General features: G+C 54.4%; 2 protein-coding genes across 4 annotated transcripts in view; one reads left to right on the forward strand and one right to left on the reverse strand.

Moving 5' to 3' along the window:
• The window catches only part of LOC100983880 (cadherin-23), a 77,461-nt gene that overhangs the window by 8,187 nt on the left and 41,912 nt on the right, over positions 1-27,362 (forward strand). The window lies entirely within an intron of this gene.
• VSIR (V-set immunoregulatory receptor) lies at positions 1,491-27,294 on the reverse strand. Its single transcript, XM_003815961.6, has 7 exons — positions 26,735-27,294; positions 14,926-15,354; positions 14,196-14,252; positions 9,086-9,193; positions 6,708-6,735; positions 5,401-5,594; positions 1,491-5,225 (listed from the first exon to the last, which is right to left on the reverse strand). The coding sequence occupies exons 1-7, from the start codon at positions 26,814-26,816 to the stop codon at positions 5,188-5,190; spliced, it is 936 nt and encodes a 311-aa protein (XP_003816009.3). The 5' UTR covers positions 26,817-27,294; the 3' UTR covers positions 1,491-5,187.

Genomic DNA, 27,362 nt, shown 5'->3' on the forward strand with positions numbered 1-27,362 from the left:
TACAGGCTAGGACACCAGAGATACATCAGGCACAGGTCTGCCCTCCAGGAGCCTACAGTCTGGCAGGGGAAGGCACATGTACTGGAGAGCTGACACTGTGATGTGGTAGAGTGCTAGGAGCCTGGAGGCCAGGGCAGGTTTTCTGGAGGAGGCATCATTTGCATCCCTGTTTTGAAAGATGTGGCTCCCTAAGCAGGGGGCCTGAGATTTGGCTGCTAAGACCCTCCCCAGAGCCAAGAGAAATTCTCTGAGTCCCTCCAGCTCTACTTTTCTCCCTGAGACCCTCGTCCCCCCAGGTTCCTGAGAGCTGGACATTCCTGCAAACAGCCTAGGCCACCCCCATCCGGCCTCAGCCCATATCACCCGAACTCGGAACAGCTGTGCTGCAAGGGGTATCTGGGCCAGACCCAGGCCCGCCACACAATGGTGTGCCACTGGCCAGGGGGAGTCATTGTGCAGCCTCAGCCCCTGCCTAGCTCCAGGCCATGGGAAGACAGGCCAGGCTTGGGGGAGGGGTTTAAGTGGTTGTCAGGGAGGCCCCTGCAAAGGAAGAGCTGGGCCCAGGGAGGAAGGGCGGAAGGTAACTGGGAGGTCAGGAGTTAGCCCAACCTCAGAGGCACTTGGCAGTGGGGTGGAGAGGGAGGGAGGGCCTAACTGTGGCCTCCCTGCCACGTGAATTGCAGCCAACCGATAATACTATTCCAGATAAGAAGCCCTGGCTTCTCAGGCTGGTGAGGACCTGCAGAAGTCACCTATCCAGGCAGAAGGACAGAAATCTCCCACCGCCCCCTTCTGGTATGCAAGTCCCCAGCAGCGGCCCCATGACGGTCTATGAGCTGGGGACACTGCTCTTGGCAGTACACCTCATGTCTTTAGAGCAGAGGCCCCTTCTGTTTATTAGACTTGGACCCTGCTATTGTGAACTCTGCTTCCCCTGGCTTGAGATCAGAAGGTCCCAGCCTGGCCCTCACCCTCTGTGGCACCAAGAAGGCTGGCCTTCCCTGACCCAGCACAAGTACATCCAGACCCTTCCCTTGGCCTGGCTTCTTGAGGAATGTTCCACAGCTGCCCAGATGCTCCACATACAACTGGCTAAGTTCCTCCAAGAGACCCTGGGGCTCAGCTGCTGAGGGTTTCTCCCTTCCCCATCCCCTAATGCAAGCAAGAGGGGTGCATGGGCCACTGTGCCTATCAGGAGTCCTCTAGCTCCACAGTTGGCAGGCAGAAAAGGGAGTGGCAGGAGCTGATATGGAAGGAGCCTACCCATCAGCAGCAGCGTCTTCTGGACCCAGAAGAAGGCCCAGGCCAGGGCAGGCAGAGCACAGATAGGAACATTTCCACTGCAGTACAGTGGAGCCCTGGACCTGTGGGCACAAGTTCATCTCCCAGAGCCCTTGTATGTGCTCTAAGCAAGTCCAAGGTGAAGGCCAAGCCAGGCCCTGGCCCATAATACCAGTCCATTCAGTGAGGAGGAAGCAGGAGACCCAGGGTTTAGTCGTAGTTCCACCGTTTACTTGTTTTGACAAGACACAGACCTTTCAGAACCTCTATTGCCCTCTGTGTTAAATGGCAGCAATAAAACCTCCCAGGATTTTCAGGGAAGGGGGTGGATCAAACAAGTTATAACACATGTGAAAGTGTGTTGGAAAGCACCAAGTATTCTAACAGAAAAGGCCAAGAAACAGCATGCATGCTGCCACTTCCCTCTCCTGTGCCCAAGGCAGACATGGCTATCTATCTCAGCACTGTCTCACCAAGCTATATTGATCATTCAGAATCCCTCTCAACACATTCCAGGATAGTTAGGGTGACATAGCCTCCATGGGGTGAAGAGAAGCAGCAATGCAAAGCAGGGAATGCCCAGGGAATGGGCCAGGTGGCCTGTGCTGTCTATGGACTGGGCCTCATGCTCAGCTGGGCTGTGGCTGGGCTTCAAGAGGCCTTTGTTCCCAGCATCCTGGTTAGCAACCCCAGTTCCTCTTTTGTGCATTGTGGTTCCCTGAGAAAACGTTAACCCAGCCCCCAGCACAGTCAGGCCAGCCCTGGGGAAGGCCTCATTCATGAGGCAGGACCCCAGGGGCCAAGTTGGTGCTCGGTGGTGGCAGGACCCCTGCAGCCCCCTGTCCCACTGCATACTCCCAAGTCCACCCCGCGAGGAGCACCCCCTGAAAAAGGCCATGTATCAGCCCCTCTGCCCTGGGCCACTGCATGTAGTGGGAGCTCTGGTCAGGCAGAAGTCTTTTGAAAAGCAGGTCCCGGGGCTCCTGCACCTCCACCCCAGCGCCCATCACCACGGACTCCCCCAGGCAGGGCCAGCCTGCCCACCAGCAGTCACCAGTGGCCTCCATGGTGTGTTTTTAGGGAGTGCTGAGCAGTCCCCGCTGTGTCAGCAAAACCCCCCAAATGGTGCTTTCAATTCCATTCCTTCAGCCTCTCCCTGGGAGGGAATAAAGGCAGGAAGTCTCTATTAAACTGTGAATGTTGGGAGATAGGTAAGATGGCCCCTAATTCCTGATTGATCTCCTAACAATGAATTAGTTCTTAAAAGCATGGATTTCCCTCTCAGGGCCTCAGACTGTGCCACGAATCCAGCGCTCCAGGAGCCTCCTGCCCCAGCCCCTAGTGCTCCTCCCGCCCCTTGGAGGCGCCATGTTCTCGCACCCAGCTCTCCCATGCACCCCAGCCCACAGCCACCAGGGCTGGCATCAGAGGCACTACCATCCCGGGCAACTCAGAGGGTGGCTCCAGCAGCCTGCCCCTCCCCAGCAGCAGCAGGGAGGGGCGTCTCTAGTGCGCTGTAGGCAGGGCCTGTAGCCATGGATGAAGATGGAACTGGGAGCTCAGAGTAAATTTCGCTGAAAACAGGAAACCACGAAGCCCAGATGCGTTCAGTTGTAAAAGGGTCCAGAGAAGAGAGGGCAGGGCCGCACCAGAGGAAGCTGAGGAGGAAGTGCGGTGGCTGTTCTGCTGCGGGCCGCCTCCCTCTCCACACAGCAGCAGCCAGGCCTGGGGTCTGGCAGCCAAATTCTTAGAAGTTGTCTCTGCCTCAAGGTCAGAAGCTGAGGGCTGGGGCCAGGCCAGCCTCCCCAGAGGGCAGGGCATGCTCTTCCTGAGTTGGGAGAACCGGAATCTGGGCTGTGGGCTTGTCCTTCGACTCCAGGAACAGCAGGTGTCCTGTCCCCACTCCTGCCATGCAGGCCCCCATGAATTGTGAAAAACATACCCTCTTTCCTTCATTCTTTCTTTTTAAAATTTGTTTTGAGGCAAAGTTTTGCTCCGTCCCCAGGCTGGAGTGTAGTGGCTCAAACACAGCTCACAGCAGCCTTGAACACCTGGGCTTAAGCGGTCCTCCCACCTCAGCCCTGCAAAGTGCTGGGATGACAGGTGTGTGCCACCATGCCCAGCCAGCACCCTCTTCCTATGGCAGCTGGCATCCAGCATTGTAGTGACCAGAGGGAATAAAAGAAGGGACCCCCCTCTGCCTAGGGACAAGGGAGAAGCCAGGGTTTGGGCATATTCTGGCCACTCGAGGTGTCAGCCCCATCTCCGGGCCTATGTTTACCCTCTCCTCAAAGCCCCTGGCCCAGCCCAGGCAGAGCAGGAGGCCCTCAGTGGACCATTCCTTTGGCCCTAACTGGGGGGCTTAGAAGCAGGGCCATGTGTCCAGGTGGGGTTCCCTGGCTGTAGCCACAGGCCCAGGGCTCATTGCTGCCAGGCAGCCTAGAGGTGCTCCCCTTTTCCATCCCTCCAACCCCCCAAGCAATTGGGTGAACATCTTCCCGCCTAGCCCCAAATCCTGGCTTTCAGCACCCAGGCCCAGCTCAGCAGAGCCAGTGTAGGCTGCTAGGAGACAAATACCCAGGCTGGACTATGCCCTCCACAGTACCCGGGGCCCCCATCCTGCTAAACGCTACAGGGGGTCTGCCCAGCCCCACCTCACCTGTCCCCATGCTCAGGCACTGCCTTCCCTGTTTTACCCCCAGAGTGTACAGAGATGCCCCCTACTCTCCTCCCCTGCTTTAAAATCCTTCAATCACAATTCCACAGAGGACTCCCCTTGCCTATGTGTATAAAAACAAATCCAGGGCATGCCCACAAGCAGGAGATGGGAACATCACCCGCACCTGGCCGAATGGCTCTGAAGCGAAGACTCCACCAGGCCCAGATTGTATGGAGTGGAAGGTGGGGGTGGGGGAGGAGCAGCAGAGTGCAGATTTAAACTGGCTCTTACAATCCATCTACAGGGTTTGCACCTGTTTCCCCATGTAGTTTTTAATAGCATCCCGCTTCATACTCAGAAGTGTCCCAGGGTGGACAAGACATTGTGTGGCACCCTTGCAATGGCCTGCACTGAGCAGTGGGAGTAGGGGATGGGGAGGGCGGGGGGCAGGTGCCCCTCTCCACTCACCTTCCCAGAAGGCCCCACCCACCTCCCTCAGCACCATCTCCAGTGGGTGGGGCAACATCTGTCCTGGCCTCAGATTGCCCAAGACACCATTTGCTCACGGAGGCCACCATGCCCCAATATGTACTTCCCGTTTCGGGACCACCAAGCTCTGGGGACTGGAATGCAGGCAGTGGAAGCCCCAGATTGACTTAACCTGTTGACAGATCGTCAGAGAAACTGCTGGTAGGAGGCAGCTGGGGAAGGTGGCGATGGCCAGTGGGCAGGCAGGCCTGGCCCCAGAGCCACTGTGGTACAAAGAGGAAGTCTGACAGAAGAGCAGCCTCGGGCAAAACGGGGGAGCCAAGGCGGCCATGGGGGAGAAGTCTCTCCACCGTGCCCTGTGTCTGGTGCCTGGGAGGGTGGCCCAGTGTCCATCTTGTCCCACTGATGCTGCCACATCCCAAGGCTCATGTCTCAGAATGAGAGCTGCTGAAGGGCTGGACATTCTGAGACTTCTTAAGATGTAAGTCATTTGGCATCTGTAGCTGGTGAATTTCAGGTCTCTAGGGGAGAATCTCAGCACCCCAAAATCCTTGGAACAGGGGCTGAGCCATCCAGCATCCCCATGTAGCATCCAGAGGGGTTGAGGGTCTGGGCTTCTGGGATGTCACAGTATCTGAGCCCAGAGCAGGAGGGAGGGAACCAGGGCCGAGGCCAAGGAGGCCACTCACAGAGCCAGCCATGGCTCAAATGCACCTGCCCCAGACCCAGCCACAACAGCCCACTGTCCCCCAGCTGGTCTAGATGACCTCAAAGTTTGGAGAGTCAGGGACAGGGTCTGCAAAAAAAGGAGAAGCAAAGTGAATGGGGGCTTCTCTGTCCCTTACCCCTCAACCCCACTCCATGAGGCTGTGGAACTCTTCAGGGAGGGCAGGGAGTGAGGCCAATGCCCTGCAGGCCATGAGGTCATGACCTTACAGGTCATCGTGCTGTGAAGGTCAGGAAACACTTACCCAGGGATGGGAAGAAGACGTCTCCGGGGCCTGGAGGAGACAGGGGGGTGCTGGGCTCCGAAAGCAGATGCCGCCCAGACTCAGAAGGCTGCCGCTGGGCCACATAGGACAGGGGGTGCCTGACTTTGGCCTCGGGTATCCCCTGGGCAGGTGGTGAGGCTTCAAAGCCGGGGTTTTCAATCCCTTGAATGTTGCTGCCACAGAACCAGAATGGAAGGTCATCTGTGCTGTCCGGAGCGTGAACTCTGCCCTCCCTGCCCCCAGTTTTTCTCTCCTCCCTTTCTCTCACCTACATCCCCATCCCCAAGCCTCAGCAGCATCTCCAAGCAAGAAGGCAGGAGCCAGGCCCACAGAGCAAAGGCCATGGGCTGCACCTGCCCACCTGTCCTGAGCTGAGGGCATCAGGGCCCACCAGAACAGACCCCAACTCCTCCCTGTGGTCTGACCATCAACCCCGGGCACAGCCAGGAAGCCAAAAATCACAGACACTTCTAGAACTTCAGCCTCAGGAATTTGGGGACAAGTTTCTCTTTGGTCAATAGAGTTGATGGCATTAGGATCGAACATCCCCAAAGCCTGTCTTGAGCTGAGGGGAGGGGTTCTCTTCTCTTCCCAGTTGGGAGTGGGATAACTTCTGAAGACCCCTGCAACTCTTAGATTCTAGGTGAGTTGCAAGCAGGACTTCCTTCAACCTGTCTTGAAGATCATCCCTTTCAAACACCTAGAGGAGCTTTGTGTTTGGTGTTGCAGGTACCGGGGCAGGAACTTGGGTTCCCTGAACACACCCTCCAGGCCAGGCTGCATGGCAGCTTCCTGCCCAGAGCACACCAATACACAGTCCCCATCCCCTCTGCCCCTAGACCCAGCCCACTGCACCACTCTGGGACCCCTCAGCCTCTGCCCTTGTGGCCTGCAGCGGCCTAACAGCTTTCTCCTTGGAATTCTCTGTGGGCAGGAGGCACAGCTCAAGGGCTGTGGCTGGGGCTGGGCCCGCTGGCCTCCTTTGCATGTCTCACTGTCTGCCCCAGACAGTGCTTCCTCCCTGTCCCCATCCTGGCCCAGGCTGACCACTGAGACCCGAAGGTGGGTGCATGACACATCCGAGCAGAATCAGAGCTCAGCCTGGTGAGTGGGGGTGGCAGGAGAACAGCCAATCTGCACAGATGTGCAGGCTTCAGCAGCAGATGGCAGAGGCTCTTCTGACCAGCTGCTCTAGGCAGCTAAACAGGGCCCCTACTGCACAGAAGTATCTCTTCCTGGATAGCCGGCCCAGGAAGTTTTCTCAAGAAGGTCTCCATGGGCCTTACCTGTCCATCCGCACCAGCTCCTGGGCACCTAGGGACAGACAGACAGAGAAGCTGGTCATGGAAGGGAAGGCTTCCCCATACAACATCCCTGCCCCTGCTGGCAGATGCCCTGCAGGGAACAGGAGCGAGCCCAGGAGGGCCCTGCACAGCTCCGGACTCCATTTCTTTTCACATGGGTGCTGTCCAGCAGCGATCTGCGTGTCTGTCCAGCAGATGGGGCCTCCATGAGGGGCCCATTTTGACGACTGATAAATGAAACTCTATCTGCATTTTCCAAGAGTGTAAGAACGCTATCTGCCATCAGGAGACCAAAGGCAGCCAGCTCTTTCTCCTATGGCTTGACTTACACAGCGTCAGACCTTCAGGATTTAAGTATCGAGCAAAGGTCAACTCTTGAATTTGCTAACTAATGTCTCTTGTTTGAACATTTGCCAGGTTCTGGTCTTTAGCCACGACTTACTGGGTGGGAGTGTTTAAGGTCAGTTCCTAATTAGAGGGCTCCTGGTCCTCTCTGTCCCATCCCCTACATTGCCTAATAGGGTGGCATTCTAGGGGACATCTCTCAGGGAAACCTTACAAGGTGCAAGTCCCCGATCACTTCCCAGCCACTTCACTCACTTTCTGCTTCTCATCCAAGTTGCTGCCGCTTGCCTCAGCCTTGGGACACCCCACCCCCCAAACTGGCCACCAATTAGATGCAGTGACCCCAACTTCCCTCTTTCATGCAGCACCCCATGTCCTCCCACAGATGCTTCTCGTTTTAAGGAGCTTTACTGCTGATTACGATGGGGAAACAGATGGTGGGGGAGGGGCACAACAACAGAACAAACACAGGGAAGTTACCCAAAAGTTCCTGAAATCTATTCAAACCATGGCTATTGCTTACAGCCAACTCATGGGTCAGGCTTCGTGCAGGTGCACACGGGTATTCCCTCATCTCATCCTCTGTGCCACCCTTTGGGGTGAGAGTTGTTGGTCCCATTTTAGAGCTGGGGAAACTGAGGCTCAGTCCAAAGCAGGATGGAAATCCACACCTGTTGGCCTCTCCAGCAAACTGCTGTCCTCAAGGCTCCCAGCCCTTTCCTTTTCTTTTTTTCCTGAGGGTGCCTCATTCCTGAGCAGGCTCTCTGGGCCAGCCTTCCACCAGGGAGGGCACAGCAATACCTGCTCCCCCTGCCCTGCTGCCCAGCGTTGCTCTTCTGTTCCAAGCCCTTTACCTGCCCCCACCCACCCCCAGCCATGGGTATTCCTGCAGGTAGGTTGTGGTGTGTTCTAGGAGAGGAATAGGGGAGTTCTGAAAGCAAGGGTGAGGTGGCCACAGCCCCCGAGTGACCCACTATGGGGCTTCATGTGGGGGCCCCCGGGAATGAGGGGAGGGAGGGATGACAAGTTGTTAAGGGCCGGCCGCAGGAAATAAGTTGCGAGCCAAAAGCCACCTGGCACCAGAGCAATCCTTTCTCAGTTACCTCTGTAGCCAGGCAGAGGGGAAGAGGCCAGGGAGGGGAGGCAAGGGTAAAAAACTCCCTAGCCCCTTCTTGGAGGACTCAGACTAACCAAGACTCAAAGGCAGGGTCAGGAACTAGGCAAGGGGCACTGTCACCTGGCCAGGGTGGGAGGTGAAAGATGTTTGTGCCCATGACTTAAAGCCCAGCCCCACCACTTATTTGCTGTGTGGTTCCTTAGGCAAGTTACTTAACTCCTCTGTGCCTCCGTTTGCCCATCAGTAAAATGGGGACAATGGTAGGACCAAATTCTTGGACTTGCAATGAGGAGTAAGTGAGAGCATTTTTATTATATGGTGGACTTCTATTCCCTGGAAAGAGCATGCGTTGAAAGCTCTGAGATTGAGTCCTAGCTCTGCCACTTACTAAGTTACGTAACATTCAGTCAGTTATGTAACCCCACTGATCTTAGCCTTCTCATCTGGAAAAAGAAAGGGTTGAGCTAAGTTATCTGTAAGACCCCTTCCACTTCTGATATTCCAAAGATCATTTTTTGTCCCAACAATTGCTACTAATTACAAAACAAGCACGCCCATACCTTAAACAGGTCCCCCAAGGATCTCTGAGTGGCAGCATTTTTATAAAGCAACTGGAGCTACTCCATATGATCATTCATTCAGAAGACATGTATTGAGTGCCGAGCCAGCACTGCCTGGGAGCCAAAGGGGCTGGTGGGCACTTGGCCCCCGGAAATGGCATGCCTCCTTTCTCTCGGCCATTTCGCCCAGCTCCTGGCGGGAAGTGCAGCTGCTCCCAACTCTCAAATGAAAAGGAATTGTGCCTGCATCGTGCCTTTGCTAATCCCAGGGGCCGAACTGGGGGCTGGAGCAGGTCACTCGCACTGTCCACCCACCCCAGGCAGGTAGGAATACTCACGGCGGTTGGAGGCTGCCTGCCTTTGCTTGTAGACCAGGAGCAGGATGAGGGGGAGGCAGAGGATTCCTACGATGCAGGCACCCGTAGCCAGGGCTGCAGCCGTGATGTCTGAAAGGGCAGAGAGGTAGCCAAGGTGAAGCCCCATTCCCATTGCTCCTCCTGAGCATAAACTGAGGCCCAGATAGGGAAGGCCAGGAAGCAGGAGACCCGCCTTTCCCCAGAGTCCCACAGCTAGACCCCCAGCAACCTACAGAGGCATGGAAGATAAGGCGGTTCTCCTTTCAAAGAGAGCCCTGTGCCTGCCGCCGTATGCATCTGGAGCACACAGAAACAAGACCTGTCACCTACAGCTCAGGCAGCTCCAGGCAAGAGAGGGAACAGAGTCCTCATCCCAGCCCACAAGGTACAGCTGGAACACCCTTGGCTACAGGTTGTTCTCTGAAAAGGGAGAGCAGGGCCTTCGCAGACCCCATGCCACAGAGCTCAAGGTCAAAAGAAGCCTAAGTGATGAAAGTTTTGAAAATAGACAGTGGTGACGCTTGCACATTGTGAATGTAATTAATGCCACCGAACTGTAGGCTTAAAATGGTTGAAATGGCAAATTTTACATTATATATGTTTTATCATAATAGATAAAAAGCCCCAACTCATCCCAGAGACTCCTTAGCTCTGGGATGGGGCCTCTGGAACCCCTTGATCTCGCCACACAAGTCACAGGAGAAACACCTGGGGTGAGAACTAGAAAAACGTGAATCCTTGGACAATGTTTTTCAATTTTAAACTTATTAAACTACCAAAAAAAGTACAAGTTTAAAAAATATTCAAATCTCCTCCTCCCCTTGTACCAAGACCCCCTCTGAAGAGATCATCCCTGTGTGCCGGTTTTTGTGTTGTGGTCCTAGTTATATTCCCTGCAAATACAACAGACGCAGCATCATATGACAATGCTTTTCCCACTGAGCACAGCTTGGACGTCTCTCTGTCTCACCTACCTCATTCCGCTTAGAGTTTTATCACATGGCTCCCACTAAATTTATTGAAGCAGTCCCCTGTTGGTAGACATGTTGTTTCCATTTTCAGCATAACTAATAATGTAGCAATGAACTTGTGCACGCAGCCTGGCTCACTCAGCAAGGAAATCTGTAGTAAATTCCTAGCGGTCAAAGTGCTGAGCCAAAGAGTATGTGCATTTTCTTTTAGGCTATTGCTAAATTGCCCTCCAAAAAGGTGGTACCACGAAGCTTCGCTGTCCCAACAGCATGAGGAGGTTTGATTTATTTCAGGGCATCTGCTGACTGCAGGAGTTTAGCTGGGAACAGACGTGCCCTCAGAACCACAACCAACATAAACGCATTTCCTTCCCAATTTTAGCCTTTCCCAGGGCCAAAAGATGGGCTGGGATACCTTGTCACAGTGTCAACTTCGCCCCAAAGAGCTCTGAGAGGTAAATGGCTGTGGTCTAAATGTTGCCTTTCCGCTATTTGTTTGGGAATAAAGGCTGTTTTTGTTTTGCTCTACAATCCGACAGCGTAAACAAGCTTTCAGGAGGTTTGTTCATACTGCAAATGAGAACAAACTGTTTTCAGTCACTTTAGAAGTACCCACTGGTACAGGAACAGTTGCTATGCTAATTACAAAGCAAGTTCCGCTCCACATTACAGCAGGTTCCCTGCAGATCTTAGCAAGGCTGCATTTTGACATGGAATATTGAAAGTAAAGACATTCTATAACCCAGACACCTCAGTATTTCAAAACCCCCATCAAAGGACCTTATTGTGGGCAATATTTGAGAAGCCAGTTGCAAAGCACTCTCTGCTAGTGATCAAAGCAGGTCTCCTCTGGACGGCTAGTAAGCAACATTTTGTGAGCTTTGCCAGGTGCTCATTGATACCTGTTCCCTATCTGCCTTTGGAGGGTGAGCTTGGCCAGATAACCCTGCCTAACTTCTATCCCCAGGTAGAGATTTCCCCTATGTGGACCCTCTATCAGATCAGGACTTAATTTCACTTTGAGAGCCTGAGGCTTCCTTACGATCTGGGCTGAGTTGAGGCTGGGGCAGAGGGGCGCAGAGGTTTGGGGACAAGTCTGTGGATCCAGCTGCTTTCTGAAGCCGTAGGCATCTCTGCAGAGCTCAGCCTCGCCACAGTTCCCCACCCCTTCCCCCAAGCGTGGCCAGTGCCTGGGCTGGCACTCACAGGGGAGGGCAGGCATACTCACTCACCATCCCGAGCCAGGCTTATCCTGGGAAGGTGATCAGGCGCTGGCAGAGGTAGCTGCCGACACCGCACTAAGGAGCGTGCCAGGCCCTGACACAGCAGGGTGGGATGGGAGGGGCCTGGCCTGCTCAGGCAGCCTTTGTCCAGGGCCTGCCTGGTAGCCCACGGGAATATATGGAGGAGGGAGTTCGGCTGCTGAGGGTTGGGCTGCCTGGTTTCCCAGGGAGGAAGCTGGGTGAAAGCAGACAGCACATTCTGCTGCGCTGGGGGGTGGGAAGAAGTTCAAAGGGAGATGAGCTGCCTAGACCCCTTCTCTGAGCTCACTGAGAAACCACAGCCCCTCAGCAATGCAGGAGCTCCTTGGGCACCAACTTCTCTAGTCTCATTCCCCTACCTCAGGCCAACTTGTACTTTCATGTTATTTCATAGTCAAGCTACACTCTTACTTCCCAAGGATAACATTAAGAGGCTGGCACTGGGGCTGGGCATAGTGGCTCAATCCTGTAATCCCAGCACTTTGGGGAGCCAAGGCGAGTAGATCACTTGAGCCCAGGAGTTCGAGACCAGCCTGACCAACATGGCTCTGACCAAAATGCATGTTCTAATTTTGCTCTTGGCCTGTTTGTTGGTTTGAAAAAAGGGTAGCTGAGTAAAAAGTCACTGTAGCCTTTGAGTTGGGTTTGGTTGGGGCCGTGGTTTAGCTGATCCCCATTCCGGCTTAGGTCCTCGTGCATGTCCTCCTGGATGCCTTTGTATCTCCAGGGCCTAGCAGGGGCTGGTCCCCACTGGATGTCTGACACATACAGGGTATAGAGGGGTGTGGAAGCCAAGACCTCTTCTCAGAAGAGGGAGGTGCCCTTGCGTTTTGTCTCCAAGCTGCTGGGTATTCTCACCCAACCTCTCAGCGCCAGGCACCCTTAGGGCAGTGCCCCCTTACCCTGTAGGGCACCTCTCCGGCAAGCACCGGGGGGCTAACTGCTACCCACTGCACTGCCCCAAGCTGGGAAGAAGGTGAGTATGCAGAGCTAAGCAGGCCTGCAGCCAGATCCCAGCTATGCTGCCCTGGGCTATGTGAGCTTGGGCAAGTTAGCATACATCTCTAGGCCTCTCTTTCCATGGATACAGAGAAGATGGTGATGCCTACTTCATAGAGTTCTTATAAGAATTCCCTGAGGCTAGGCGTGGTGGCTCACACCTGTAATCCCAGCACTTTGGAGGTCAAGGTGGGAAGATCAATTGAGCCCAGGAGTTCAAGACCAGCCTGGGCAACATAGCGAGAGTGCATCTCTACCAAAAGTGATTTTTTTGTTTTTTTGGGACAGAGTCTCGCTCTGTCACCCAGGCTGGAGTGCAGTGGTGTGATCTCGGCTCACTGCAACTTCTGCCTCCCAGGTTCAAGCAGCTCTCATGTCTCAGCCTCCTGAGTGGCTGGGATTACAGATGCCTGCCACCATGCCAGGCAAATTTTGGGTTGTTTTTTTTTTTGAGATGGAGTCTTGCTCTATCAGCAGGCTGGAGTGCAGTGGCGCGATCTCGGCTCACTGTAACCTCTGACTCCCGGGTTCAAGCGATTCTCTTGCCTCAGCCTCTTGAGTAGCTGGGACTACAGGCGTGCACCACCATGCCTGGCTAATTTTTGTGTCTTTAGTAGAGATGGGGTTTCACCCTGTTGGCCAGGCTGGTCTCGAACTCCTGGCCTCAAGTGACCTGCCTGCCTTGACCTCCTAAAGTGCTGGGATTACAGGCGTGAGCCACCGCACCTAACCCCAAAAATAATTTTTAAAAATTCACCAGGCATGGTGATGCATGCCTGTAGTCCCAGCTACTTGGGAGAATGAAGCAGGAAGATCACTTGCATCTGCAAGTTTGAGGCTTCAGTGAGCTGTGATTGCACAACTGCATTCCAGCCTGAGTGACAGAGCGAGAGTCTTTCTCAAAAAAAAAAAAAATTCCTGAGGCCAGGCGTGGTGACTCACACCTGTAATCCCAGCACTTTGGGAGGCCGAGGCAGTTAGATCATTTGTCAGTAGTTTGAGACCAGCCTGGCCAACATGGTGAAACCCCAGCTCCACTAAAAATACAAAAATTAGCCAGGCATTGTGGTGCATGCCTGTAATCTCATCCTAGCTACTCGGGAGGCTGAGGCAGAAGAATCACTTGAATCTGGGAGGCGGAGGTTGCAGTGAGCCCAGATCGCGCCACTGCACTCCAGCCTGGGTGACAGAGTGAAACCGTGTTTCAGAAAATATATATATATACACACACACACACACACACATATATATATACACACACACACCCATATATATATATATATATATATATATATATATATATATATATATATATATATATATCCCTGAGATAATAATACTTAAAAAGACTTAGTCCAGTGCCCAGCACACAGTGGGAACTCAGGAAAGGTAGTTCTGTTCCCCTTCCTGAACCTCTTCCTCCTCCCTCCCCTGCAACAGAGAACATCTGAAGAACATAGAAACACAGAACACAGAAATCTGAAGTAGTTTAATTCTAGGCCAAGAGGACCCCCAGCCTTCCCAAGCCATAGGGGGCTGGTGGGCAGGGCGGCACTTAGCTGCCTGGGGCACCCAGTACCTGTCATGAGGCACTTGCCCTGGCCAAAGGTCACTGCCAAGGCACAGCCACTCCAGAGAGTCAAGAGGAGCAGAGACTCCAGAGCAGATGGAAGGAGAGTGGGCTTCTGGGGATTGCACCAAGGAGGAAGCAGAAGGGATGTGCAGCAGTAGAAAAGGAGGAGGACTGGGGGGTTCTGAGGGCTTGGGGTGATGAGGCCAGAGTTCCAAACAGGGTCTGGGTGCAGGATGAGGACAGAAGAAAACAGAGAACCCAAAAGGGGCAAGAGGATGGTCCCTTACTTTCACTCTCCTGGGAGGAGGATGGGTACACCACACAGTTGGATGGTGCATCTTTGCCTGTGGGAACAAACAGAAGGGCCATTAGGTGGGTGTCAGGCCCAGGAGGCCAGGGAGGCTTGTCCAGGCCAGTGTCCCCCTCCTGCCCCAGGTTCTCACGCTAGTGCCTACTCGGCAGTGTTGGCCCAGTGGCAGCCTGCACACGTGTGCACCCACACACACCCTGGCATGCTCTCACCCTGCCCATTTTCATGCCACTCCCAGGGGCATGTGGATACCCGCTCGTGCCCACACCTCTATCCGAACCATGGGCCCTTGCACTCTCACCTGAACAGACAGACACACACACGCATATATTCTCCAACAGCCATTCAGCCATCCACTGAGTCATGCCCCAGGGCACCAATCAGTCCCACTGATGCCTATACCCACAGCAGCCATGATGTCATCATGAGCAGTCACACTCCTAGCCCAGGTACCTACAGCCTCACACATTAAAAAGTCTCACTGTCACAAATGGAGCCAGGTACACCCTCCCTCTCCATCACTCCAGCTAACTACAAACCCACACTCCACACACCCTTGACCACCCCATCTCACCCACACACTCCCTGGAGTGCCAGTGTTACCCATGCAGCCTCACACTCTGCCCAGCACAGTGTCATGAATGGTCACACCATCAGACAGGCAGCCCTCCACACACGCCAGGCTGTCACGTGCAGGATGCCCTCACCTGTCTGCACCTGCAGCTCCATGGCACCGTGGACCCTGTGCTCCGAGTGGTGGTGCCTGATCTCCACCACCAGGCAGCAGTAGAGGCCGCTATCCAGCAGGGTCAGGTTGCGCATGGTGATGGAGAAGTTGCCATGGTGGTCGGAGGCCGACTCCAGCCCGTGGCGCTGAGCCAGGTCGTGGCTAGTGTTGGCAGCCTGGTGGCCTCCATGGTGCAGGTGAAGGTCCTGGAACGTGAGGTTGCGGATGGGCCGGCGCTCTGAGCAGGTCTGCACCTCACCCCTCGAGCTGCGGTACCACGTCTTGTAGAAGGTCACATCGTGCCCTTTGTCCACAGGGCCCAAGAGCCTGCAGGTGAGGGTGACGTTCTGCCCCTCGGGACAGACGTACAGGGAATACGGCGTGGCGACCTTGAAGGCTGCCACCGGACCTGCTCAGAGAGAGGAGAGCCCTGTCACCTGACTGATCCAGCGCTACTCCTGGCAACCCCAGAGCGGGGAAGAACCTTAGCCTCTGCTACTTCCCAGCCACAGGCCCGGGGCATGTCAGCTGACCTCCCTAAGACTGCCTTCTGCATTTGTTCACAAACCCCACTCCATCCTAGGCTGTTGTGGGGGGATTCACAGAAGCTTCCCCAACTAGGGGTGCTCCTGGATGCTGGACAGGGCAGGGAGAGACTTGGAGGGCAGTGATGCAGTCGGGTGTGTCCCTCTTCCCAGTAGAGTATATGCAAAACCTGTTGGGTGGGAGGCAGGTTGGGGAGCAGGAAGGCTGTTCGAACAGCAGCTCCTTGTCCTTGGCTGCTCTGTAGGGGCCATCAACACCTCTGCCCCTTCCTACTCCTAGGACTGAACATGCCTTCCCATCCTTGCCAGGGAGCACTAAGAGAGCACCTGCGTGTGCAAGGCCTGGGCCAGGTGCTGCATCTCACCTGCATGCTGAATGCATGGCCTCCCCTTGAGCAGACAAGGCCTGCATTCCCGACAGCAGAACCCCATGGCAAAGGCAATCCAATGCCAGCCCTCAGGGCACTTGGAGGAGGGAGGAAACAGCCTTCTGGGGACAGTCAGGGACTTCCTGAAGGAGGGAGAGTCTTTGGACTTGGTGCATAGATAGGATTTCAGCCAGTAGAAAGGGTGTCCTAGGCAAGATAGTGTGAAAATGGGAAAACCCAGTGTCTGAGGGACCGGGACAGAGAGTATATGAAAGGTCATCTCATCCATGCATGTCCTTCCAGCCAACCTTAGAAAACTGTCTAGTTCTGTTTGGTTTTTTTCACCAAGCAAATGAAGCAATTCCCTGGTCCACTTTGCCTAATCCCAATCCTCCAGCATTTAATTGGGTTGACCCTCAAAACCATGAGCTTTTGAAAACAGAATATTGGATAGAGGCCGCGTTTCTATCTAACTGTATGAGCCTCAGTTTCCTCCTCTGTGCAGTGAGAAAACTATTGGCTACAATGCAGGGTTGCAAAAGGACTAGATGAGGGAAAGATGAGAACACAAGATGTGAGCTCTAATGCCCTCTGCAGACATCTGAGGGATAGCTATAATTATTATGCGTTGGTGTTATTTTTATTTATTTATTTGTTTTTGAGACGGAGTCTCCCTCTGTTGCCCAGGCTGACCTTGAACTCCTGGCTTCAAGCAATTCTCCTGCCTTGGCCTCTCAAAGTCTTGGGATTACAAGTGTGACCCACTACGCCCGGCCAGTGGTATTTTTATTTTAAATGGTATGTCAGGCTGTTGTGGGTCTAGCAGAGAGGGAAGGAGGGTTAGAACTATGTACAGAATCCAAACTGATACATCCTTTTCATTGCCCCAGCCAGGGGCATTGCCCAGAACCAATATAACGCCACATCCTCCTTCAGATGCCCCTTCCCTGCCCTTAGAGCCCAGGACCCTCGGCGGCAGGCTGGGACCCACTGGAAGAGCTGAAAGCCTTGCCCAGCCAGGAGGGAGGCAGCCTGGTGGGGCTTCTGGAGCTGGCCAGCCTGCACTGGACCAGTAGCTGTGAGCCACTTAGATGCTGAGCCTCGACTCCTCACTCACAGATGTTTTTCCCAGAAATGAAAACATCTCCCTGGCAGAGTTGAGGCAACGGTTAGTAATAATTCACATGAAGTGTTCTGTAAGTGCCATGCAAGTAGTCGGCGCTTGGTACTTGGGAGCTAGACAGGTCTCTAATTCATTCAGCAAGTCAAGAAGTGCCTCCAAGGAGTGAGAAGCACAGTGGGATGGAGAAGCCAGCTTTAAAGTCTTTCCTGCTAAGGTGTGAATGACTGATAACAACTTGTGATCCGATCCTGGGGCGCTTGTGTTTAAAGGAGAGTCTCCAAAGGCACCAAAGCCCCAAACGGCATGTCTGCAAGAGTGGAGTTTTAGGCAGAGAGCCAAGTCTGGGAGCCCCAGATTTTTGGAGTCATTGTCAGGGTGAGCAGAGATTTCAGAACTTCTTTGGCAAGATACAGGTCTCCTTTTCAGGCAGAAACACAGAGACCCAGAAAGGGAAAGTGGTTGGACTGAAGTTCCAAAGTTCCAGAGGGTATGATCTCAAAGCCTGGAGCATGGGGGACTTCAGGTAAAGCAGGATCTAGGCAGAACCGTAATAAGAAGACACAGCATGTGTTGTGCACTATGCTAAGGGTTTCATGGGCATATCTAACAATGCCATAAGGTGTTGTTTTTATTCCCATTTCACTGATGAAGAAACTAAGGCACAGAGAAGTTACGTAACTCACTGATGATCACACAGCAAGCAAGTGCTAGAGCTAGAATTAAACTCAGGTACGTAGACACTATACTGATGAAAAAAAAGGCCAGAAACTGGAAGCCCACAGGCCACATCCAGCCTTCACACATATTTCATTGGATCCTCAAGATCTTTTTAATTTTCTTGAGATGGCAACATTTAAAAACCAGGAATTTGACATGAAAATTCTGACTTCCAGCTCTCCGTAGAAAATCAGAAGATAATGCTAAACCAGCTTTCCCACAGGGCAACTGTCAGCTGGGGCTCAGTAGCAGCTTTTGGGGGGCAACGGCACTCCAGTTCGCCAGAGTCCGTCCGTACTACTCCCTAATAATTCCACCTGGCCTGCTTCACTCTCTCACCGTGGTTTCTTGGTCCTATGGACATTTGAGTTTGTGATGAATGAGTGTGGCTTCTTGGGCTAGCTGGCATGGGACTCTACTGCCCAAACCCATTATGCTACAAATCTGACCCACAGACTCAAGAGAGGAGATGATCCACCCAGGGTCCCCAGGGGAAGCCTGGCAGTGCAGGGACTAGCCAACTCTCCTCTGACTGCTAACCCACTGCCCTTACCCCTGCAGCAGGCTCAGTGGAAAAGGAGCCCCAGGAAGCTTGGCTGTGCCCCTGGTTTTGTCCGTGCTGGCCTGGACTTCCCCTTCACACCTGAGTGGGGTGGGTGTAGCTGCAAAACTATGGCTCTGCCGGGAAACAGAAGTGAGGAGGACCTAGGGAAAGGGCTCTCCCACGTACTCCCAGGAAGAAACAAAACCTGCCCCAAGGGGGCCCTGTGCTGCCCCCTTCCCCAGCAGGCCATGTGGCAGGTCCCACCAGCACCTCTCCCAGCTTCTGCCCCTTTCTCCCTTTGCCTGACATCACCTCCTATCCCAGAGCCACCCCAGGGCTGGGAGCTGAATTCAGCTCCAGCTTCAGCTACGGTAGTATTTACCACCAGCACACATACCTTGGGGGCTGGCCAAAGGGCTGGCTCAGCAGACGCGGGGCTGCAGGCCAGAGGAGGGTATGGCAGGGCAGGCAGAGTAGAGCTGGCAGCCAAAGCAAGATGCCCAAAGCTGAGCTGGGTGGGGTTGGGGGCCCTCAAGTGGACAGAGGTGTGGACAAGTGGGGCTAGCGTGGTTGTTGGCCTGAGTGTCCCTGTGAACAAGGTGGGGCAGGGCACCAGGCTGGGAGCCCTCAGGGTCTAAGCAATGGGGTTAATGACCCCAGGATTGTACCCATAGCACCCGCAGCAGTAGGGAAGGGATGTTCTCCCCTGGAGGCAACTTCCTTGAGATGCATGGGGGGTGGGTGCATCAGAGAGAAAGCAGAGTTCAGGGAGTACGGGAGAGGGGGCATTGCTCAATCCCCCATACCTCCCCACCCCTCACACACTGGCCACCCATCCCACAGGTCCCAAAGGAGTTGTTCCCCTTTTAGAAAAAAGCTGTCTTAGGATTCAAGTTTGGGGAGCAGGGGAGGATGTTCAGTTTTCAAGCAAGAGGGCCAGACAGGAGAGGGTCCAGGACAAGCCAGAGGGACAGGACAAACCAAGGGTCCACAGGGGTTTGTCCTGGGGAGGGAGGGAAGGCCAGAAAACACCCCATTTACTGTGTCTGAGACTCCAGCTGGGACAAGGCCCACAGCAGCCTGTCCTTAGGAGGACACTCGAAGGCATGGCATGGGGGAGAGGGGCAGCGCACAGCACGCAGAGGGGCCTGCACGTGCCCCGCGGACTCCACATCTGTGCACATGCCTGTGTGTTGTCAGGGAAGCTGTGCAGCCCGGCTAAAATTACAATTCTTTGGCGAGAGGATGTTGCTTATTGTCAGGAGCAGATCCTTTTGGACACCTGGGTCATTGTCGGAGACCGGGAAAAGTGGGTGGGGAGGAAAGCCCCTGGCTCCAGGGTGGCCAAAAGCATGTGGGACAGGAAAATGACCCGGGGCCTGGGCCTGGGCCTGAGCATGTGCCAGGCGGGAACCGTCCAGTTGCCGTGCTGCTGTCAAGACCCAGGCCCCCCGCCTGCCACCCGCCACCTGCCACTAGGTAAGGAGGCAGGGCCACCTAGAGGAAGAGTGCCGTGAACCTGGGAAAGCCTGAGTCTCAAGAGTAAAACTCTCGCTTGGATTGCAACGTCTTGGGGCCTCAGTGTCCACTTAGTTGTGCCCTCATTGTGTGCCCTTGGGCAGATCCCACCCTTCTCTGAGCCTCCGTTTCTTCATCTTAACCTGAGGGCTGCCAGCTCTAAAATCCTGTGGGCAGGAGGGAAGAGCTGTCTTATGACCATGTATTATGTGCTAGGCTCTTGCTGAGCATCTTATACCTGTCACATTTAGTTCTCATAACACCCCCAACATGGGTGGTATCATCCCCATTTTAAAGACGAGGAAACAGACTCAGAGAAGTGACTTGCCCAAGGCCACACAGCGCTGTGTGACTGAGCTGAGATTCACACCTTGGACAGGCCAGCACTGCAGACAGGAAGAGCCACCCACCTCTCCAGAACCCTCCAGTGGGCAGGCGGGGCTGATGCCTCATCCTTCAGCTATTTAGAAAAAATGAACTGACCGTGCATTGACCTCCACGCCCTCTGTGCAACATTCCTGCTCTGCCTCAGACCCAAGCTGAAAACATCATTCTTTCATTCCACAAATATTTACCAAGGTCCTAACATGGGCCAGGCCCAGGCAGGGAGGCTGTGGGGATGCAGAGTTCCATCAGGGGCATCTGCTCAGAACTTGGGCCTGGACCTGTGCCTGAGATTTCTAGCTGTGGCACCCTCAGATGTTTCTGTCCCAGTACAAGGGAAAGGAGCTCTTGTTGGCATCTTCTCAGAATGCCAGTTTTTGTGACCTTCACCTCTCTCCACCCAGCAGGCCCCGCCCGGGTGACCCCTGTGAGTGTGCACGGGATGCGTGTGTGTGGGTGTGGACAGGCCTGTGTATTTTTCATGACGGGGCGTGAGCTTAGCCCACAGTCGCCAAGGCAACGCCCTAGCCTTTGGAGGTGGGACCCAAGCTTGGTTAGTCGGGCCTAGGAAGCCCCACCCAAACAGCTGAACTCTGACCAGCTGCTAGAGGTTGTCAAGTAAACAGTTATTAATTGCCTGCTGTGGCTGGCCCTGCACTAGATGCAAAAGGTCCCGTCCTTGGTCTCACAGGACATCCCAAAGAGAATGGGACCTGGTTCCAGCTCCCCGCCAGGCCCCATCCCCCAGGATGGTCCACAGGCTGGGGCTGGGGCTGTAGGAAAAGACTATGTTCTGTCTTTATCAAGATGCAGAGGGAAACAGAGGCATGGATCAATCAGGACTGGGTCTGCCAAGGCTAAGAAAGGAAGCGTCACAAGGCAAAGGCTCAGGGCCTGAAGCCAGCAAGTCTGCCCTGGGGCTTTCTGGCCAGTGAGGACAAAGGGCATCTCAGATGTGTTTATTGATACCTGCCCCCGCAGGAAGTGTCCATTCACATCAGACCAAGGGGGCTGGGAAGGGGAAGCCAGGCTCTATTGAAGGAAGCAGCACTTCCAGCACCTTGGGAAAGCCTCCGTGCATCCGGGGCTGGAGCTGGAGGCTAGCATGCCTCCCCGGGGAGGGCCTAGGCAGCTGGCCAGAGGTCCCGGCCCGTGGATGCTTCTGTGGGTGAACCCCTCCCAGACTCCCCAGGCCCTTTTGGAGGAGGACTGTGTGCAGCTCAGGCTCCCGGCTCCAGCCAGCCACCCTCACGCTTCTATGCTGTGAAGACGTCCTCAGGGTCCAGCTCAAGTCTTTTTGCCCCCTAGTACTCTGTGCCAGGCATCATTCTAAGTGCTTGTTTGTTTGGTTGGCTTTGTTGCTGTTGTTGTTGTTGTTGTTGTTGTTGTTGTTGTTGTTGTTGTTTGAGATGGAGTCTCGCTCTGTTGCCCAGGCTGGAGTTCAGTGGTGCAATCTCAGCTCACTGCAACCTCCGCCTCCCAGGTTGAAGCAACTCTCCTGCCTCAGCCTCCCGAGTAGCTGGGACTACAGGCACCCGCCACCACGCCTGGCTAATTTTTGTATTTTTAGTAGAGACGGGGTTTCACCACGTTGGCCAGGCTGGTCTTGAACTCCTGACCTCATGTGATCCACCCGCCTTGTCCTCCCCAAGTGCTGGGATTACAGGAGTGAGCCACTGTGCCTGGCCGTTTGGTTGGTTTTCTTTAGTGAGCTAGGGTCTTGCTCTTCACTCAGGCTGGAATGCAGTGACAATGAGATCATAGCCCACTGTAACCTCGAACTCATGGGCTCAAGTTATCCTCCCACCACTGCCTCCCAAGTAGCTAGGACTACAGACACATGCCACTATGCCCAGCTAATTTTTAAATTTTTTGTAGCGATGGGGTCTCGTTATGTTGTCCAGGCTGGTCCCCTGGCTTGAAACTCCTGGCTTCAAGAGATCCTCCCACCTCAGCCTCCCAAAGTGCTGGGATTACAGGCATGAGCCACTGTGCTCAGCCTCATTCTAAACACTTTTACATAGATTAGTTTATGTAATCCTTCCACCCTATGAGGTAGGTACTAGTATCATCTCCATTTTACAGATGAGAAAACGGAAGCACAGAGAGATTAGTATCTTGCCCACAGCCTCACAACTAATAAGTGATTGTGTCAGGATCTGAACCCAGGTAGTCAGCCTCTGGAGGTCTGGTGCCATCTGACTACTCTCTAGAGAATAGAGGTAGCTGGGGACTGACTGGAGGCCCCACCTCCTTCCTGAAGACGGACAAATGTCATGACCAATGAAAGCCCAGCTTGCCTGGCCTCGTCTACCACATAGTTTTACTTTTGGTTTTACATTAAATAACATTGAATCATATATAGAAGAGGTTATTCCCTTTACAATTATTTCAGTCCTGATTACATCAAAGAGAAAGTCTCAGTTTGATGCTAATATGTCTCTAAAACATCTTTCTCTCACTTGCTAATCTCCTTTTCTTTTTAAATTTTATTTTATTTTAATTTTTTGCAAGGGAAAGCAGCAGTTTTCAGACTCCGAGCCTTCCCAGGCTAAAGTTTCCAACTAGAATTCAATACCCTTATATGGTTTTCCTGTTACGTTCTTTTATGGTTTTGTTCTATTTATGACAAGTGATACTGGCTTTCCACTAATGACAGCGATAAAAAGTTTCCTTTTAAAGATCTACATACTCAAATAAAAGAATGAGTAGATTTAAAGAAAAAAATAAGTAAATATTATGAAAGGCAGACACTGCAGAGATCACAAAGGTGATAAGCAAATGACTGACGCTAGGGAAACACCGTCGTGGAATTACCCTTCAGAGGAGGGTGGTCAGCCTCACTGAGACCACGTCACCCAACCTGTCCATTGCACAGACAAAGGGGAAGTGTGTGTTTGTGTTCCCATGATGAGTGAACAGCAGAGGCAGGGTTTGACCCCAGGTCCCCATGGGAAATAAGATCCTACGCAGAAAGGCTAAAGGAATGGGCTTGCTTGGCTTGGTAAGTAGCAGAGCAACCTCATTATTGGATTACTGATGAGAAAGATGGTGGCCACTGTCTTTGTCTTTGGTGATGGCCAGCCAAAGTGAATGGACCGAATGTAAAAAGATCAGATGTAAGAAAGATCCACCAAGATAAGCAAACCCAGGGCCAGGCTTGCCTTCAAGTTGCAGTGTCCCCATCTCCTGACAACTTTAAGAAGAGAACCTGCAGGCACCTCCATGGGCATTTCAGACTGTGAGGGCCTACAGGGGCTCACAGGTAGCTGGACGCAGCCCATGCACCCTTCATACTCCAGGCTTTGGAGAATCTAGTCCCAGTGAAGCTCACCAATGCCTTCCCAGGCCCTGGGCACTCCATTAGGCCCTGTAGAGAGCAAGCAGCTTAGATAGAAAGCCAATGGCATGTGGCCTGCAGAAGCCAAGAAATACCATAATATTACACAGTATTCACGAGGAGCCGGGTGCTGTGTTAAGTGTTCGTTCATTGGCTCTTCACAGTTGCCCTCCAAGGGAGGTGGTATCATCTTCCCACTTTAGAGGGAGGGGAACTTGCTCAGGGATACTGAATAACTTGTCCAATATTACAGAGCAGTAAATGGCCATCTTGGGATTTAAGCCTAGGTCTGAGTGACTCACAAAGCCCAAGAGTTAAGCAAGGGGCTGTACGGAAGCCCTGGCATGCATGTCCCTGGCTTTGCCTTATACAGGCATGCTGGGACTGCAGCTAAGGGCATCTGTGGGGCCACTGGAAGCCACAGTGCTGATCCCTGGCCCACCCTCCCCTGGGAGACCAGACTGACCCTGGGTCATTGGTTGGCTAAAGCCTGGGGCCTCAAGTTTGGCATGTGGGGCTCGCTCACTGCCAATGGGTTCTCCTTGAGGATCCCTTTCTTCCTTTCATCTGCTCAGGCCTAACACCCCATACACTGTGTGCGGATAGGGAGGTGACCCCTTTAGCGTCTCAGCAGCACACTCCTGCCTGGACCACCCTCTCCCAGGAAGGTCAGACCCCAGCGGAACCTTTGCCCTGCTTGGGTGGAAGCATGAACAACTAGTACAGCTCAGCAAGGGACTCCCAGTATTGCTGGCCCTTGGGTGTCCCTGGCATTGGGTAGATGACCCCTCATGCCAGGGACTGGCCTCAAGGCTGTTCCTCTCTACTCCAGAGCCTCTGGGCAGTGGGTTGTGGATTTCCTAAGAGCTGACCATTGCTGCGTCAGAGGCTTGCAGCACTGGGTTACTCAACAAGGCCCTGCAGCCTGGTTTGCTATGAAGGAGAAGATGGGGTCTCTCGTCCCAAGCCCCAGTGCACTTAAATGCGCTAGTCCCAGAGGTTGGGAGTCCTGAGTCAGCCTGTGAGGACAGGGCAAGGACAGTAACTGCCTCAGGTCCTGGGAATGTCTGTGGGGAAAAAGAGGCTCTGCTACCCTTGAGATCTGCTGGGTCCTGGTCCCTAAGTATACCTCTCCACCCATCTCACCCTGAGTCAGGCCCAGGAAAGGGGTATCTTTGGTGTTTCCTGGGCTTCTGAACACCACATTCATCACTACCATTCTCCTCAGTGCTGGCCCAACCCCAAGAGCTGGAGAACAGGCTAGCCCCGGCCACTCTATCTCACCTTCCCTGGCATAAAGGCTTTGACCTTGGGCAACATACCCAGGGCAACCCAGCACCTCGGCAGGCTGGTGATCAATCTTCTCAACTTACAGATCCTGCTGACCATGCCTGCAACCAGGCCTCCCATCTGCTATCTCCCTCAGTGCACACTGTCCTAGGGAGTTGGGTGAATATCTATTATAGTGTGTCCATGTCACAGTTCAGAATCCTGTGGTCCCAGAGCAATTCAAATGCTTCTGGCTCCTTTCAGTGGAAAGCTGCAGCCAGCCTAAATCATCTCCCTGTGCTGGGCCCAGGAAGAGATGACCCTTTAGTGTACCATGTTGTTTGAGTAGCCAAGACCTCTGGGAGTAAAGGCCTCTGGCCATATAAGCAATATAGGGGAAGGCGTCCTGAGCTCCTCTTAGGGCCTCTCTGCTACTGGGTGCTCTGCAAGCTGGGTCCCTGTGCCCTGGATCTCTATAAATGTTTCTCAAATTGGGGCTGCTGAACAGAGGGCAGCCCAGCCAAGTGAGGGCAGGAAGTGGGCAAGAAAGCAGGAAAGGTCTCACAGGGCCACCAGGGAGGGCAGTGCAGGGCAGGTGGCCCATGACAGGTGGGATGCTGGCTTGCCTGCCTGCCACCATCCTCTGTTCCTTCTGGAAGCCATGCCCTGCCATGAGCCATGGCCTTGGTGCTGAGACTGTCCATTCCACCTCCCATTCTCCTCCTCCCTCTGACTGTCACCTTGAGAAGCATCCACCCTGGGGCTTAGGGCAGCTGTGTCTGTGACATGTGGAGCCCTCCTCCTCCTCAGAGGCCCAGGCCAGCCTCCAAGTGCTGAGATAGCCAGCTGCCTGTGGGCACCCAGGTTGCTAAGGTATCTTCCAGGTTCAGCCTCCTCCTCTCCCTCTTATCCTATCACCCTCTCCTTCTATTCCATCCTGCCCATTGGGTCCCTGTGCCAAGCCCTCCACCTCCCTCCTGCCTCCCTCCGAGTCCCTGCATGACTCATACTTTCCCTGGGCCCTCCCTATAAAGTTTGGTTCCACAGGCTCTTTGAAGAGATCCAGCCTCTTCAGCTCTGGGCAGGCAAGAACTAGGCAACCAGGCCATGGGTACCAGGGCCTCTGCCCCCAGCCCGGGAGCCCCTGTGTTGGGGCCAGGATACTATCTGAACATGCTGACAGTCTGGACTTTGGAAGGGGAAAATGGTGCTTCCCTGTGTGGGCTTCTGTGTTTGAGCTGAGGAAACTGAGGCCAGAGAGATGCCGTAATTTATCCAGGGACCCAGAAGGGGCTCATAGCTGAGCTGAAGAGTGTCCCACATCCTCCCCAGTACTCCACACTGGTCCCTGAGTGGCAGCCTTGCTAGGATGGCAGGAATCAGCTGACCACTTATTCCTGGGCCATCAGACCCTTAGAATAGGGACCAGGTGGGCAGTGCTGCCTCTGTGTCTGAAAGTGGACCCACCATGACCAGTGCCCAGTGCCCACCAAGGCTCAGCCAGGGGTTTCACCAGGGCATGGGGCACTGGCTGAGCATACCACGCCCTCTGTGTCCTCTGCAACACTAGAGCCCTGAGACTAGAGGGGCAGAAAGATGCCAGCTGTCAAAAGCCAGTGATATCCACCAGAACACACTGACCGCCCCCACCCTGTGCCTCTCCTTCTTTGCAGAAGCTACCTGTGCCCTGGGTTCTCTGGGCAGGGAAGGGCTGGACAGGCAGCCCTCAGGGGACAGCCCTGCCTGCCACTTGGGCAGCTGTCAGAGCATGCAGATGTGCCCGATGCCTAGCTGGGGCACTTGGCACAGTTGCCACTGCACCCTGCCCAGGGGTCCCAGCAGCCTCTGGGCGGTGGGTGGAGTGGGGTGCACGGTCACACAGGCTGAGAGGGCCCCCAGGACGCCCCCATCCCACAGTTCCCACTCCAGTCTGCTGTCTTCTCCCAGCTCTTCCCCAGCGCCCCGCCTCCCCCGACCTTACCTAGGGACGCAGCCAGGAAGAGAGCGAAGAGCAGGGATCCCCAGCGCCAGCTGCCGGCCTCCGGGGCCGTGGGGACGCCCATGTCGCCGTCGGACGCGCAGAGGAACTTCTGGTGCCGGGGAGCGGGCGGGACGCGGCCGGCGCGGGGAAGCCTCCCGCGACTGAGTGCGAGCGAGTGAGCGCTGCGGGCGGCCCCAGCGCCTTGCTCCAGGCACCCGCCCCCTTCGCGCAGCGCCCCCGGGGGGCCGTGTGGGGGAACTGCCTCTCCGAGGGCCGCGTGGGAGGGGCTTCCCGGAGGCCGGCCCCGTGGGTGGGGAGCCAGCGTGCGTCCCAGCGAGTCAGCTCCACTTGATCGGCAGTTTAAAGCCCGTTCTACCGTCCCCCAGTCCTTCTGGAGAGAAATTATTATTGCTGCGCAGCCTAAGAAGTAGATCTACCTCTAACAGAGTGATAGACGTTACCATGGCTTGCATCTGCCCTCAGCCACCAGCCTTTGAGTGATCTGGGGACAGAGACTTGTACCCTACATCCTCCAGCCAGACCAGGGCTTGGTATGTGGTAGGCACTCCCAGCTGTGGAATGAGTGAGTAAATGAGTGAATGAATGAAATCTGACATTGTGAAGAGCT

Source organism: Pan paniscus, chromosome 8 (genome assembly GCF_029289425.2).
Source record: "Pan paniscus chromosome 8, NHGRI_mPanPan1-v2.0_pri, whole genome shotgun sequence".
NCBI classification, from domain to species: domain Eukaryota; kingdom Metazoa; phylum Chordata; class Mammalia; order Primates; family Hominidae; genus Pan; species Pan paniscus.